A 16,235-nucleotide genomic window follows, 5' to 3' on the forward strand; every position below is an offset into this window, starting at 1 on the left:
CTCCTGTTAAGCAGAAACCTTTGACCCACAGACCAGAATGCCCGAGTGAGAGCAGTGTGCTGTAACATAACATCGCATCTAAAAAATAGACATGCCTCCCATCTCAGTTTAATGCCCTTCCTACTAAAAGAGCATGGGAATGTGTGCATGCTCTGTACATGTCAGTGCTGACTTCATGTGGGACTCGAGCCCTGCCCGTGTAGGTGAAAAATAATTTTTAGCTTTCCATTGCACAACCACGTGGCTTTGTTTTTTATAGTACCCCATGTTGCTCATATGTGATGTGGGTTCCCCCTTCCAGCTGCCTCAGTCAGAATATACTTTTTTTCTTTTCTTTTCTTTTTTTGCACCTTGACGCAACTGTTGTTGTGATTTGGTGCTATATAAATGAAATTGAACTGAATTGCACATTTCATGTAACATTTCAGAACGTGAAGGAGCCATTTGTCAGAATCTTTTGTTGACACTTTAAACGCTACCACTTTAAAGGAAAGTCGACCAAATCTGAATCACCTTCAAGGAAAAAATAAATACAATAAGATACAAATTTTCTGCTACTAGAGTAATAATGTGCTCAAGAACTTGCTTCATTGCAGCTTATTGAACTTTGCAGCAGGTCACACACACTCACACGCGAGGGTGGACTCTATCCTTGACGTGAGACCACAGCTTTAGCCACTCCTTCCTCGAGGGCTTATGCACCAACGCTGAGATGATATAAATCACATTCCCCATGTACAGAAAAACATTTCAAACATTTTTCTGCTATGTTAATCGACAATACAGGATCTAAAAGTTTTGCAAAACTTTAAGAGCAACAACCAAAGCCCCAAACCCGATGTTCCACAAAAACACATACAGTACATTTACGGCACATCAGCAAAAACATCAACAGCATGCAGGCTATTTCCTAAGACTACACTGATTAAGACTATCAGTGATGTTAAAGACTCTTGATAGTTTAAGACCTTGTTCACCACTTCCTGTCAGGGTCATCTCTGCCATTTCAGCCCGTTCCTCAGCATCGTCCAGGTCATAGACGGTCTTCATGTATTTAAACAGGCTGCTGTTGACCTGCTATTCTTACAGAAACACACAAATTAGCTGCCAGCTCCAGCACCAACCTTCTTCCACCTGGAAACACACACACACTGTGTCTGCTTTCTTTCACTCATGTCACATGTCAAATCTTAAACCTTTCTAAATAACATCATAATATTTTTTTAAAACACTGGGAAAATAAGGCACATCCTCAACTTCCAGTGAAGCTTCAGCCTCCTCCAGAGTCATCTGCAGCTCCTCTTTCTCCACCTCCACGTTCTTCTTGGCTTGTGGACGCTGCGGCCTCCCTCCCCAAGCTGACAGTCAACTCCTTGATCTCCTCTGAAAGGAAATGGCACAGAAATAAAAACACAACAGTTAACACTGAGGATCATATTTTCCTTTCTTCAAATGCTTGCAAGTTATGATCAGCTGTAACTGGACAAGTTAGAAAGCACCTGAGAGGGTTTTGCTCTCCTTGCAGACAGTCATCAAGTGATCCTGGCTTTCCGTCTCCAGCATGTAGATCTCCATCATGTAGGAGCGGCTCTCCGTCTGGCTGTTCTCCAGTTCCAGTTGCAGCTCCTCATCCTTCTGGCTCCACTCGGCTGCCATCTTATCGAAAACTCCCGGCTTCTTATCCAGAGCTGCCGCGTTGGACTGCTTACACAAAGGCAGACATAGCAAACTCAGTTAGTTAGATTCATTATTATTATTAATTGTTGCTGATATATCATTACAGAAAGCATTAATATAATAAAGAAGTGCATTTTCCACACAAAAGGTGAGGATAACTGGATCAGAAATTAGTTGGGTAACTAAGTTTCTAAGTAATAGCTTTGAATAATCAGACGTTCCAGCATTGCTCTTTTTTCCAGTGCTGTTGAAAACACTTTGCTTGTTTATTGGAATTTTGCCTCTTGACTGCTCTCTGCTGGATTTGTTTGTTAGCAACTAACCTCATGTGCATGACCTCTGCCGTGTAATAGCCTCTGGTGCTTCTGTGTCCTGTCCTGCCTTGTTTATTACAGCTAGTCTAAAACATTAAGCAATATTAAGGCATCATTCAGGGCTGTACACATTGAGATTTTGTTTTTGTGCATGTGTACCTTCTCTAGGTCTATAGTGAAGTCCTCCATCTCTCCCTGCAACCTCTGCTTGACCTTTTCCAGGCTGGCAGCTCTGGCCTGAGCCGCCTCTGCTGCCTCCTCAGCCTCCTCAGCCTCCTGGAGATGCACTGCAAGTTTGCGCCTGGGAGAGAGTGGGAGGAAAGAACCAGAGTGGAATTTAAATTAAAATTTTATCACTGTCATGATTCATAAGACTCTTTTTTTTTAATTCTTTTGAACCTACTTGGTCTCCTCCAGCTCCTCGGTGCAGCGTATGGCGTCTCATACTTGCTCCTCCATGTGGTGACGTCAGCAGTGAGCTTGGACACAAGACGCTGGACCTCCCCACGGGATTCTAACTCCTCATCCAGCTGCTCCTTTAACTGCAAGAGATCATGCAGGGCATTCACCAGGCTGAGTTATGAGCCTGTGGATAGGTAGTCTGGATGAAGAGGTGTAGAGGCAAATGCATGATGCATCCAGCTCAACAAGGAACAGTAACGCATGCATCCGCATTCTCACCAGTCAGATGGATTTTGGCAGCACTGAGCTCTGTCTGAGTGCGCTCCATCTCAGCCAGGCGAGCGTTTGCCTCCGACACGCTGTCCTCCACTTTGTGGGCATGGGCCTCAGAGTTCATCTATAAGAGTGGCTGAGCGTCTATGTTTGTGGCTGTTTTATTTTGAAAGAGTTAAGCACACAAGAGTCTAAAGATCTAGCTTTGCTTTCTGAGCAGCTTTCACGGTGACGTTGAGATCTCCCGCTTCTTCCGGTCTGTCACTGAGGTCCACCAGATCTCGTGACAGCTCTGCTCTCTGCTTCTCTACCTAACAGGAAAACAACTTGACTCTCTAGCTGTAGCATAATGTCACATGTCTGCGTATTTTTACTTGAATTCATATGCGTAGTGGTCAGGTATGTATCACGTTTGGACTGAAATAGACTCTCAAAGATGAAACTGCTGTGATACAAGCTGTCCGTGTACCTTGGCTCTCATGGCTCGTTCAGGTTCCAGCTCCTCCTCCAGCTCCTCGATGCGTCCCTAAAGAGGATCGAAAACGAATCAACGCGTGCATAAGCACTCACAGCAAAAACCTTGCGTCTTTAAAGCCAGACTATTAATCATCACTGCTCTTTATCTCTTTTGCTTCTCACTTTCCTATTTCCAAATTTTCACATTGCAATGCTTCTTTGCTCCCATCATTGTAATTTTAGCCGTCCGGTTAGCTTTCATTTGCTTTCACCAAGCTTTAATCTTTTTTTCTCTTCACTTCCAATAAAAGTTCACTTTTATCAGTGTATTTATTAGAATTCATCCTGTAGCGTGAAGATGCTATGATTCTTTTGGGAGTGACCAGGATGGACAGGATACATCAGAGACGGCTCCGGTTGACTCCTCCGGTTGAGGTTTAGAAGAAGGTTTGGACATGTGCAGAGGACAGATAGTGGATATGCGTAACAGATGAGGATGCTAGGGATGGGGTGAGACGGAGGCAGATGATGTGTGGCTCACCCTAACAGGAGCAGCCAAGAGAAAATGAACAATCCTCCAACTGTTGGTAAGACATTTAATGGATGAATAGAAATTTAAGCTTCATGATGATGCCGTCAGAGAGGTCAGATGACCACCAGACTCAGAGTGTTGGAACTTTCTGTATAAACAGTAGACCAACCAGTACAGCCATCTGTGCTGCTAAAAATCATTTACAATTGTAGTTCAGGTTTTGCATAAATAGCATCTACAACTGCTAAAGTGTGCATCTTGTACGGTGCTTCTGACACCCTGTTAGCCCTGACAGAAGAAGGAACAGTTTCAAATAACCCTTATTAAGAATATAGTGAAAATAAAAAGCTATTGTAGTTTCACCAACCTGGTGTTCTTTGAGTTTCTGGGTGAGCGTGGTGCTGAGAGCTTGCTCATCCTCCTCCTTCTAGTTCGTGTTGATAATTTCAAAGTCTCTCCTTTAAACACACAACAAATGGACACAGCAGAACATGAAAGAGGGTCCATTTCCACTGACAGTTTGTAGATAACAGGAACATACACAAATATATGTAGAAATGGTATAAACTTTTTTCTTCTTCTATGTTATACTTACAGATGAGGTCAATATGATGAGACAAAAAGCATGTATCTATAATGTCGGGCTTTAAATTTTGAGATGAAGACAAATTTTAGTTTACTTTTAGGTTAGGCTTTCAAGGAAGAAAGTTATGTTTATCAAGTGCAAGTGTCCAGGAAATAAATGTAAATCTGCATGTGTGTGTGTGTGTGAGAGAGAGCACTCTTGTCTCCTCTCTCACTTTTCATATGCCAGTTCCCATTCGTCAAGTGGCAGGGTACACTCTGGACTGGTCACCAGCATTTAGTCATAACCTTCAAATTCTGCATCAAATCTCCTGGTTTTGTGGTTATTTGTCCAAATGTCTGCAGGCACAGAAAATGCAAATGAGCTACATCTCATCAGCTGCTACATTCCTGTTCCCTGTGCCCTTAACCTGTTTCTCCTTCTCAGTCTTGGCCAGTGTAGACTCCAGGGAGTCCAGGTCTCTCCTCAGCTTATGCAGTTTCCCCTCTAGCTGCCTTCTCTGGTTGTGAAGAGACGCTGTGTTGCCTTCTTCTTCCTCCAGGCGCTCATTTAGATCCTAAACTCACAATTGTTTGTAAAAAGAAAAAAGAAAAAGAAAAAAAAGACTTTTTGTGGATTCCAAGAAATGAAAAGCTCTAAATAATAATGACCTCATAGTTTTTAATGAGTATTCGACCTTGTGTATGTGCTAAACATACACAAGGCCATTTTGCTAGTTATCCCAACATTAAATTTTACTCCATTTATATTCATATATACTGGCGATCCAAGTTATTATTACTGACAAAAAAATCCCCTTTATCCTGTTTGCTGCTGTATTACTGCAGATTTTACCAAATGGCCTCCACTGAGCTCTACTGGTAGATGCTAAAGACGTCTGTAACACAGTACAGATCCTGTATTGCAAATTACCTGCACAGTCTCCTCCAGCTGGACCTTCTGGTGCATCAGCCGTGTGCAGTGCTCCTCTGCATCACCCACTGTGTCCTGCTCCTGCAGAGAGAACACAAGAGAAACAAAGCGATTTAAAGATGTATAATATGTATTATCCTGATGTAACGGTAACACATGGGAAGCACAAACATTGGCTCATAAGCATCCTTTACACTAAAGAAACAACAAAGGCATCAGCCTTTTATTGTATTGGTTGTTTTACTGTGCTACTTTGCAGAAAAAAGATTTCCAATATACTACAGGAATTTAATTTGCAGGAGTCTAAATATAGCATAAATGCACAGAAAGATCTGCTAAGCAGTGCTGTGTGTAGACATAATGATCTACTTACTGCAGCCAATGACAGGGCAAGGTTATTCTTCTCTTGTGACAGAGTGACAAGCTTTCTTTCCAGATCTTTAATCTAGCTCTCCAGTCCCTTCACCTTCTCCACTGCCACCCTCAGCTCCTCCTTAGCTTTGCAGGTCTCTTCCTGACATCTGACCATCAGCAGGGGCTTCACCTGTTGGCACAAAGCAGGAAATATGATGATGAAAATTTGATGATGATAATTAATCATTTGTCAAGAGGAGTAATTTCAAAATTTGACCTTAGTGTAGAGTTTCCACTAACCCCAGCAGCGTAACTGGAGGAACTTCCTCACATTGTGCTGGATACCCATCAGTGCAATTCTACATAACACGCGCCACATAAATGCAGAAAGAACAACCAAAACAGCTACAGTACTGTGCATGCACGCATATACAAACAGATCCACACACTGAGGGTCAATCCAGCATCTTCTTAAACTCAATCCTCATCAGATATCCTCTAAGCTGAGCCTGCAGCATGGTTATGATCTTTGCCAGCCGCTCATCACGCATGTCCTCCAGCTTTGCCAGGATGCCCGCATGGAAAAAAATCCTGGCAGGATGGGAGGAAAACACGGACAAGCAAAAGATGGAAAAAAGAAAGACAAAGAAAAAAGGAAATGATAGAAAAAAAAAAGACCTATGGTCAGTCTTTAGATAAACAGTTTTGAACATATTACAGACAGTATTATACTAGTACTACAATATTATATACTATACTATATCTGTACCAGATGCCAATAGTAGATAGTATTTAACAGTCATAATCATCACTTATGCTTTTTGAAGATTTAAATCATAAGGAAATTTAGCCAATGTATGATTTTATTGAAGCGAAGGAATATTGTAGCAAATTATGACAAACTTTACCTTTTAATAAACTTGATTCATACAACATACACATCATGTGTTCACCACTCTGTTAATCATAATGCAGGTGTGCTTGTTTCATACTTCTGGGTCTTTGTAATAGTGGTGTACCTTGGAGTGGCTCCATGTTATCTAGGCCGATGGAATTTAGGATGAGCTCAGAGGCCTTCTTGTTGTCAGCAAGTCCCTTGAGGATGATGTGGGTGTTGAGGATATAGCACCTGGACATAGTACAGAGAAGACCAGAGAGGGAAAAGAGTAACAAAAAATATGATCACACTCAAATGATTGCTTTATTTTATTCATATAGCGCCAAATCACAACAACTTTCACCGCAAGGCGCTTTATATTTTAAGGTAAAGAGTCCAAGATTGAAGTGCTCTGTTGGGATCGAACTAACTATACTCCAGTTACATTGTGTATGTGTTTAATACACTAGAATGATTGGGATAAATACAGATGTAGTTAGACCTTGGTTTGAACTGTGGGTTAGGAAATCCTTTCCCTCTAACACCCCACTACAGGCATGCTGGTGCAGGATGAGAAGACTGTCTGTCACACCTTTGAAACACAAACAATAAAGAATGAAATCACGAATGCCAAGATCAGATTTGGAAACTAAAAGTATTCACCAATGTCTATGACAAAGTTCCCAGATTCATCACTGTTTTTCACATTAAAGCAAAACTTACAAAGACTTTTAGCCACTGACTTGACTTCTTAAACTCAATGGGCACAATGCAGCAAACAAAGTGGGGAGGAGTGCTTCGCGGGGTGCTCATCAGCTTCTTGAGTTGTTCCTGTTCCTATTGTACATAAGTAGTTAAAGGTAGACTATGTTAAAGGTAGACTATGAGCAATCTATGACATTTCCATTGTTCTTATTTCTTGAATTTTACGTTTTGTATTGTCCTTAAGTCCTTTTTTACCCTCTGTTACTTTATGGTTATCGTGCAGTATCTGCAGATGTGTATTTGTTCCTGTGGCTGTGTGAGTTGCTCTGTAGAATTTGGAGATGGTTTGGAAGGAAGACCCTTTTTTCTGTTTCTTGGATCCTCCGGAAGTGTCCTTTTCTTTGAAGAGAAGGGCCAGCAAGGGCATTGACGACTTCTGGAAGAGTCCCACCTCTGTCTCACTCAGGGGGTCTTTGTTCTTATCCAGCCACGCTGTTATATTGTAGCCCACCTATGAGAGGTAAAAACAGCTTAAAGTCACACATTAGCATTGATTTCATTGACAGAAGCATTTTGAAATAACTTTATTCCATCACATACACATGTTTGGAGCCATTCGTGTATTTACCAGCCAGTAATCTCTTAAGAAGTACTTGCAGTGCCGACATAGTGCATCAGTGGGCCTTGGCCAATTTCTTCCCCCCTTCTGGCTTGAGGAAGCTGGAGGACTTGCCCAGGTGGTTTTCATACAGAGCTGCTGTGAAAGTTGCATCTGTTGCTTTTGGAAACGCACACTGCTCCTCCAAGATGGAGAAAATCCCAATAGGCTGGAGGGGGGGATAAAATACATTAAGGTGGAAATAATGCCCCGTGAGTGCACACAGCGTTTCTGAGAGTATGTTTGCGTTACCCTCTGCAACAGGTCCAGGCCAAAGTCGATAAAGACCCTCCTACTTGTACTCTTCCTGCTCCATGTGGTGGTTAAAGAACTGTTGCAGCTTCTTGTTGGTGAAGATGATGCACAGCTACTCAAAGCTGTTGAACTGGAGACAAAGCACAGAGCACGACCCTGCGAGCTGACAAGAGGAAGTAGCACATTGTGGCTTCTGATCGAGACCACTCTGCTTAAAGCTTACCTCAAAGATTTCAAACCCAGCATTGTCCAGCACTCCTGTGAAGAACTGCCGTTGCATCTCGGTGTCCAGTGTCTTATTAATGCGGGTCACCATCCACTTGAACATGCGGTCATAGGTGGCTTTTGCCAGAGCATCGATGGAGTACACACACTGGTCTTGGTTCTGACTTGAAAATTCAAGCTCAAATTGGGTGATCTTTACAATGTGAATGAGTCCATTGGCACCTTTGTTAAATAAGTAATTACAAGGACCTTTAGTACTGAAGTGATCTCATAGCTTTGGTCACAAACTCATTGCCAACCTTGACGCGGGGGCGTGTTATGCCCTTCTGCAGCTCCCCGGAGTTGATGGCCATGAGGTGGGCAACTTTGTCAGCCACTTTAGAGGAGAGAGAGGACAAGGATCTAATTACACAGCTGAAAAATAGGTTGCTGCCAAGACTGTGATTAATGGAAGCAAAAAAAAACAATATGCAGTGGATGAAAAAATATTTGGTTGTATGTCAAAACAGAAGGGCATGTTTTAGGAGAAGGAGAGAGCTAAAAAGAGAAGAACTGGGGTACTTGAGAGAGGGAGGTAAACTTTCTCTACCCTCAGTGGAGACACATCAGCCTGCTCCTCTCTGGGTTTCTGTTTGAACTTCATGTTTCCAAAGTGCATTACGCTTCCGGTCAGTTTGTACACGATCATCTTCTCCTCAGGAGTGAAGCCCGGGACACCGAAGGCCTCCTGTGGACACACGAGCAGAGAGAACAGAGCGTACTGGGAACAGAGTATCACAATAAAGCTGTACAAAAAGAGGCAACAGCACCATCAACAGTCCAGTACGTTTGCATAATCAAATGTTATATACAAACTCTGAATGAAAGATAAAAGCTTTCAGTGTGAGCACAAGAGTGAGCGCACATCAGTGAGCAGCAGCTCCTCGCCGCCGTCCACGTTGTCCACCAGAGTGACTCCCTGACACACCCACACTGTTTTGGGTAAGGTAATGATACTTTACCTTTTTGTTATAATGAAAAGAGACACCACAGTTACTACACTACAAGATTTGATAAAATATTGATTTCTTAAAGTATGTCCTTTAGACTCAAAAAACAAACTTAAACTCATCAGCACACCCAAATACGTTTAACTATACCAAAAAGATAGAAATAAAACTGTTTATGGCCTGCTACAAAAAAAAAAATCCTTTAATTAAAGTTTAACATTAGGGGTGTGATTACTTTGATCAGCAGGTATATAAAAACAAGGAGGCTAGCTACTAGCTGTCTGCAGTCCTTCGTCACAGATAAATTAGACCACTAACTGGTGCTTTATTTGCCTTTTTGAGTTTTCAATGCAATTACACGATAGTTAAATAAATGGGTCCATAGTGTAGTAAGGTTTATACATTTGCTTGGTTCAGTTTCAGTCAGCCCCACAAGTCCACTTTGGGGTTCTGTTAGCATGAGCATTGGGTGCAGGTAGCCAAGACTAGCTGCTTTTTCTTAACTGATAAGTAAATACCCTGTTGTAACTGCCCCTAAGACATTTGTCCTCCAGGTTTGGTGAATGAAACTGCAATTTTTCAGTCTTTTAATAAGTAAAAGCTACAAACAGTGGTTTTGCCTTTTCATGAGGTTTGCTAGCTAGATAGCGCTAGACCCACTTGGCCAAACATGGTGACTTCTGGTTCCAAGTAAAGTTACTGGTTCAAAATGTAAAATAAGAGTCCACAAATCAACAGATGGTGTCACATTGGCTACATCCATCTGAACTGCTGAACTATACTTGTATTTTAGTATTTTTCAGACATATTAAATTTGTGTTTAGCCACTATTTGGAACTGTTTATCCAGAGCTTTGTCGCGGTTTCACATATTGATACGCATTCTTCGCTGTCTCCCTTCACATTTAATTATTCAATCGTGTATTGCTTTACTTTTAGTTTCAACCTTTAATCTACTGCTTTTGGTGGGTTTCACTATTTTCTTTTAGCTCCCTGAGTCTTAAAGCTAACATAATTACTAGTTATTATGTTGGGAATCAGTAATTCAGGTGACACTTTTTCAAAACTGGGACTCTAGAAAGCTTAAAAAACTGATCCTATTAAAATAGATTTGGTGGCTCCGCAGTGTAATGGCTAACACATTTGACTAACACACAAAAGACCCCTGGTTTGAGACCAAGAAGAGGAACAAATCACAAGATAGTGTGTTCTTTTTGCTGGTCTTACGCCTGGATAAATGTATGTTGTGTCACAAGGGCAACTGGTGCAAAATTTGTCAACTCAAACATGTGGATAAATTCACCACCATGACCCCTTGGGAAAACAGAGAGAAGCCACAAGAACATATCTCTGAGACCCAGGGATAGTCTGTCCTTCATGATATCCCAAAATGATTTAACATAATAATAATTTCATTTTTTTCTGGTAACATTCCTTTTTATTTTATGAGCATTAAAACTGTGGAAATTAAAAATGAAAGAAACACATTTCAACACAAAAACCCTGTTTAAAAAGAACTTCTCTTAGTCAAGCTTTTTGGTTAAACTGCATTCAGCAGCTAACAGGCACCTAAAGCTGTGCTGTTATGTCACCTCACCGTGCACAATCACAACAGTGATTGTGCATGATGTGACAGAAGGCTGAGTGAGGCGGAAAGGATTTTACTCAGAATTGTGGAAGGTGAGTCAGACTTATTGCTGTCAGGGGATGGGGTGGAGGAGGGCCAAACATCAGAGCAGGAAGGTGTGAGCTCAGAGAAGGACATACCAGCTTTTGAGAAGCCTGCGCAGGGACAAAAACGTGACACCAGGAATTCATTATATTGTGTAAGCTAGGGTACTTGGGTCTGGATGGAGGATATCCGAGTCATACTGTGAACATACACATGCTAAAAAATGCTTTCAGTTTTAAAGATGCCTTCAGATAGCAGCACCTTCTTGTAGTTTTATGTGCTGTGACTCATTTTTTCCCCCAAAAAACCTGGTTGCTTATTAACTGTTTGATGTAATCAAAGAGCCTCCAGTTTTGGTGGTTGTGGGCAACAATGTCCTACTTTTAATTTTTCATATTGTAAACTTTTTTTAAACCCAGTTTTAGGAGGTTTGAAACAGAACTGATATGGAAAGAAGAGCTGGAGTTTGTGCACCTTTGGGAAATATATTAATTATATAAATCAGCAAAGCAAATAGTTTAAGAAACCAAACTTTTATTTTATTGTATGTGTGTGTGTGTCCCACTTCTACACATTGCAATGTGAAAAAACGTCAGAGCCCTATCTTACACGATGCTTTTTATCTATAATGAGCGGCGAGCGTTGTCAGTTTGTCCCTGCTCAGGCTCCTTGAAAGCTGGTATGTCGTCCTCTGAGCTTTCACCTTCCCGCTCTAATGTCTGGCCCTCCTCCGCCTCATCCCCTGACAGCAAGAAGTCTGACTCCCCTTCTACAGCTCTGACTAAAACCCTTTGTTCCTCATTCAAACCTCTGCCTTCTGAAGCACGGACATGGGAGTTAGTAAGTCCTGCTGTCCACTGTTCAATTAAACTTTATTTATATTGAGCCAAATCACAGCAACAGGTGCCTGAATTTGCTTTATGTTGTAAGGTAAAGACCCTACAATCACACAGAGAAAACAGTGAAAGAACACTTAAAGAACACCGATTAAAAGCTTTGTTTTGAAAGCGTTATAATTTCTGTATATTTCTGAAATTGATGTTTGGAGTCACATGTAGAAGAAACAATCAGATTTTTAGCAATAGAAATAATATTTGCAAACACTGTATCACTTAACTTCCCTTGCTGCTGTAAAATGTGGAAGCTGCACTGCCCATCATTTTGAAACCTCCACAAATGTGGCATCAATAGAAAGCCCAGGATCTCCTCTTGACAGTACAGCAGGAATTAATGATGATTGATGTCATGTAGAAGTCATGTAGACTCATGTCTACTACAGAGGACAAGAATGAATTGCTGGATCTTGGCCTAATAGGATTAATAATCTCCTAAGAGTGAAACTGCATACAAACGAAGCCTTTGCTTTTAAAACCACTACAAGTGTTTTAGTTTTTAAAACGTTGAATTTTAAATTATTATTTATTCATTTTCTTGCATATTAGCATGCAGCATATGACATTATTAAAACATGTTTTTTTTTTCCCCAGTCTGTCGTTTCACATTCAGTCATTTTAATTCCGTCCACTGCAGATTTATCTGCTTTACCTCTGAGCTCTGGCTTCGTTCCAGAGAGGAGCTGGTAGAATATGTGAGATCCTCTCTCAGCAGCCTGCTGGGAAATCAGTCTTGATTTTTCGAGCAGATCTAGCACCAAGACAAACGCAATTCATAAGGGCCCATTTATCCAAATTATTTTCATTTCTCACTTGATGTTTTGTCACGGCGTGACATCTTCATGTCACGGACGACGGCACATAAAAAGCAAGGCGTGTTATTTTTAACAAGGCCCCCTAACACTGACAAGCCTGATCAGAAGTAATGCAAGAGTAACATCCACTCACAGGTCTCAGTGTCAGCGCCAGCCGGCTTAGCTGTGGATGAGGATGAACTTTCCTTAGAAGGAAAACAGACGCACATATTCGGAAACAATTTTTCTATTTCATTTCATGCGAGACATTAATAGTTTATCTGATTATTTAAAATCTGATCCCTGCAAAGTGCAAGGAGTTGTTGTTCCTGATGGGTTTACCAAATGCCGCCAACACTGGGTTGGCCTGTATGATCTGGTCCTCCACTGAGCCCTGGAAGCAGCAACATTCAAATGCCCATTATTTGAGCCTTGGAGTCTGAGGCTTTGCTCCCAGAGGCTCCAAAACTGGCAAAGTACTGGATAACCTTAGTGTTTCCAGTCCTGCCTGCACCAGATTCCCCACTGATAGGAAAGGACCAGAGATCAAAAGAACGGTGTGATTACACGGTGTACATGATTTTGCAGGGAACTCAAACTCGGAAACAGGAACACACGTGTTATCCTTACGTGATCAGCATACACTGGTGCTCGCGCTCTGTGACGACAGGACATGAAAGGGGGCAGACAAACAGAGTGAGTGTGAGAGAGGAGAGTAATTGCTGCTGATTTCCCTCCATCAGCACTGTGAACAACACAGACAGCTGTCCCGATGCCACATAATGGCCGCAAAACCTTTTTCTACTCCCCTAACAAATCATCACACGGCACACTGATTACACACCTCCAGCAACTGCCGTCTTAAAACATACAACTGCGTAACGACAGGCCACTCGCACGCTTCTGCTCTGTCAGGAATGGAGAAACGATGAGGAGGAACTTAATTGTGTTTCGTCCCCTTGTATATCTGGGCCAGTTTAGCACCATAGATAGGAAGCCATTTATATGGATTGACTGTCACACAGAAGAGGCCTGTGCATGTCCAGACGTGGGTTTAAAGGTTTAAGGATGCTCGGTCAATGATGTTAAAACATGATGGAAACTTTTTCAACTTTGTGGCACCTTTACATGTTGATGCTATTTCCTGTACTGTGTTAAAAAAAATAAATGTTACATTTTTAGTGTAATTCAACCTGTATGTAAGACCTCATGTATCATGTTTTTGTATACTTTTGATAATTCTAAATCATCAATGTATCATCATAATTGCACAATTTATTTTTAAGCAGTACATTGCAAATGAAATGCCAGATGTAGCAAATATGACACAAATTAATAATCATATATGGAAACTAGTATTTAATGCTTTTTTTTTTGTTTCGTCAAGGGGTTCAATAAACAACCCATTTACAAAAAATTTGAATTTTTTTGTTTTTTTACGCTTTACTGGGATAAACATAAACGTTTTTCCTTTCCAGTCACCTTTCTCACTCACTTAATAGACCTCTCTGCATTGAATCATACTTGTTATTAATCTCTGGCTCTCTTCCACAGCATGTCTTTATCCTGTTTTCCTTCTCTCACCCCAACCAGTCGCAGCAGATGGCCCCGCCCCTCACTGAGCCTGGTTCTGTCGGAGGTTTCTTCCTGTTAAAAGGGAGTTTTTCCTTCCCACTGTTGCCAAAGTGCTTGCTCATAGGGGGTCATATGATTGTTGGGTTTTTCTCAGTATGTATTATTGTAGGGTCTACCTTACAATATAAAGCGCCTTGAGGCGACTGTTGTTCTGATTTGGCGCTGTATAAATAAAATTGAATTGAATTGAATAAACATGAAATTAATGTATACTGATACTTGCGAGGCAGATGCAGATGGGCATCAGCTAGTTTATGGGGGGAAAAGAAGTTGTCACATCTTACAATTCTTAAATTAAATCCTTATTATTCTTATTAGTAGGAGGAGGATTTTATAGTTCACAAATAATACATCACAAACAATCGTGTTTACTAATTGGTTATTATTTGGTTGTAAACATGAAAAAACTATTATAACAAATATCAAATGAATAATAAATTATTTGTAAAGCATACATGAATATTATTTGAATCTTTTTTTAATGACGTTACATCTGAAGTTGAGCTTATTAAGGACTTTGTAAAGCATAAATATGTCTTTTGGCCCTTATCCTCAAATCCACACAGATTTATGGAGCACTGCACCACAAATAAACAGGACGGGCTAACGACTGATCAGAATTGTAACCAATAATAACTAACACATAATGTAAAAATAGTTTTGCATTGTCATCACAAGCTCGGTTTCATTTTTACTAAAGATAAACAAAGATTATAAGATACAATTTCACTGTTTGTTAATGAAGTTTTACAATTTATTAACTTGAGGATTACATGGTGTTACATGGTTGCATGGTGCATTCTGGAAGGTTTCAGACTTTTACTGAGACTTTAAGTAGTACAAAGCTACACATGTAGATTTAATGTTAAATGTGATAAATTACAGTTTGTCATCAAATAAATCATCAGTTGTATGAATAATCTTAAATCATTTTAAGCTTGCATAACCCTTATGGCAAAAGAACAGAAGGGGGGGGTATGCATCAACCACATGGCGTGATTAATTCTCTGCGCAGTGAATAATCTTTATTTAATCTTTATCTTGACTGATTATGATTCATGATTGATGGGAAACATATTGAATAACACATTGAAAACCAAAAGTAATAAAATTCTCTAAGTTACAAAAGGCTTTTCTGTTCCTATACTGCTTTTTTTTCTATGGTTTGACTGCTTTTTAATGGTGCTGTGGATTACTCAGTGCTGTGAAGCTTGCTTATGTAGATCCTTGTGCTGACATAGTGGCGGTGTAGGTTTTCCGAGACGCGGCTTCGTTGAGGAACGTGTGATCAGCGATGTCACTGGCTTGGTAGAACTTAGGCAGTTTCATCTGCTGGACATCATCCTGCCTCACTTTCACAGTCTGGTTAGAGAAGATGATAACAATAAGAATGTCATCCGTCATCTTTGACCCAGTAGTGGCGCTTGATTTCATGTGGTTTATTCATGACATCTAGCCCTCCAGGGGGTCCACATCATCCCTGCAATCGCCTTTATAGACACCAGGCTTGCTTGCTGCCGCCAACATACTCAACCTAGTAACCGATTAGCCTGCTCACCCACTGACTTCATCAGAGACAGACTGGCAGTTTAAAGAAAGCAGAAGCAGAGTTGTTAATTGGAGTGAGAGAAAGGATAGTAGATGTTGATCCAACAAGAGCTAGTGTTTGACTCAGGTACTCACCAGTGCAGGATGTACAGGTAAGCTCAGGAGCACTATAGGTGTGTGTGACTGGGCTGCCTCCTTCCTGATATGGTCACGACTCTAAAACCAGCAGTAACCTCAAGGTCTGATCCCATGATCTGTCTGGCAGTGCGGATTTGGGAATTCTTCAGTCTGCCTTGGTCCATTTAGGGTTTCCCTGCAAAGCCATCAAAACCGTCTCCTTTTCTCAGCCCATTATTTTAGTTATCTTCCCCGATCCCTCTTGATTTCCACCCCTCCAATTTCATTCCACCACGTCTCTGCTGTTAAACAGCTATTACTTTATCTATGTGTGTACATTAGGATTAGTATGGCACCTTAAA

General features: G+C 41.0%; 1 protein-coding gene across 1 annotated transcript; it reads right to left on the bottom strand.

Moving 5' to 3' along the window:
- Positions 1-211: 211 nt before the first annotated feature.
- Positions 212-15,612, bottom strand: LOC146388948 (myosin-16-like). The gene is given in 35 exon segments (XM_084924713.1): positions 212-1,328; positions 1,331-1,363; positions 1,366-1,383; positions 1,500-1,701; positions 2,151-2,292; positions 2,395-2,434; positions 2,437-2,658; positions 2,661-2,790; positions 2,894-2,977; positions 3,136-3,192; positions 4,650-4,796; positions 5,153-5,233; positions 5,526-5,696; positions 5,784-5,871; positions 5,966-6,127; positions 6,546-6,635; positions 6,886-6,916; positions 6,919-6,975; positions 7,127-7,214; positions 7,414-7,599; positions 7,746-7,778; positions 7,781-7,915; positions 7,999-8,032; positions 8,034-8,131; positions 8,225-8,391; positions 8,501-8,628; positions 8,829-8,953; positions 9,131-9,221; positions 11,634-11,643; positions 12,432-12,530; positions 12,728-12,768; positions 12,852-12,967; positions 13,005-13,098; positions 13,204-13,231; positions 15,510-15,612. Coding segments are annotated over 35 exon segments (3,459 nt in total). The 3' UTR covers positions 212-1,200.
- Between the last annotated feature and the right edge of the window lie 623 nt (positions 15,613-16,235).

Source organism: Perissodus microlepis, chromosome 4, assembly GCF_051167445.1.
Source record: "Perissodus microlepis isolate ML-2025 ecotype Zambia chromosome 4, ASM5116744v1, whole genome shotgun sequence".
Classification (NCBI taxonomy): domain Eukaryota; kingdom Metazoa; phylum Chordata; class Actinopteri; order Cichliformes; family Cichlidae; genus Perissodus; species Perissodus microlepis.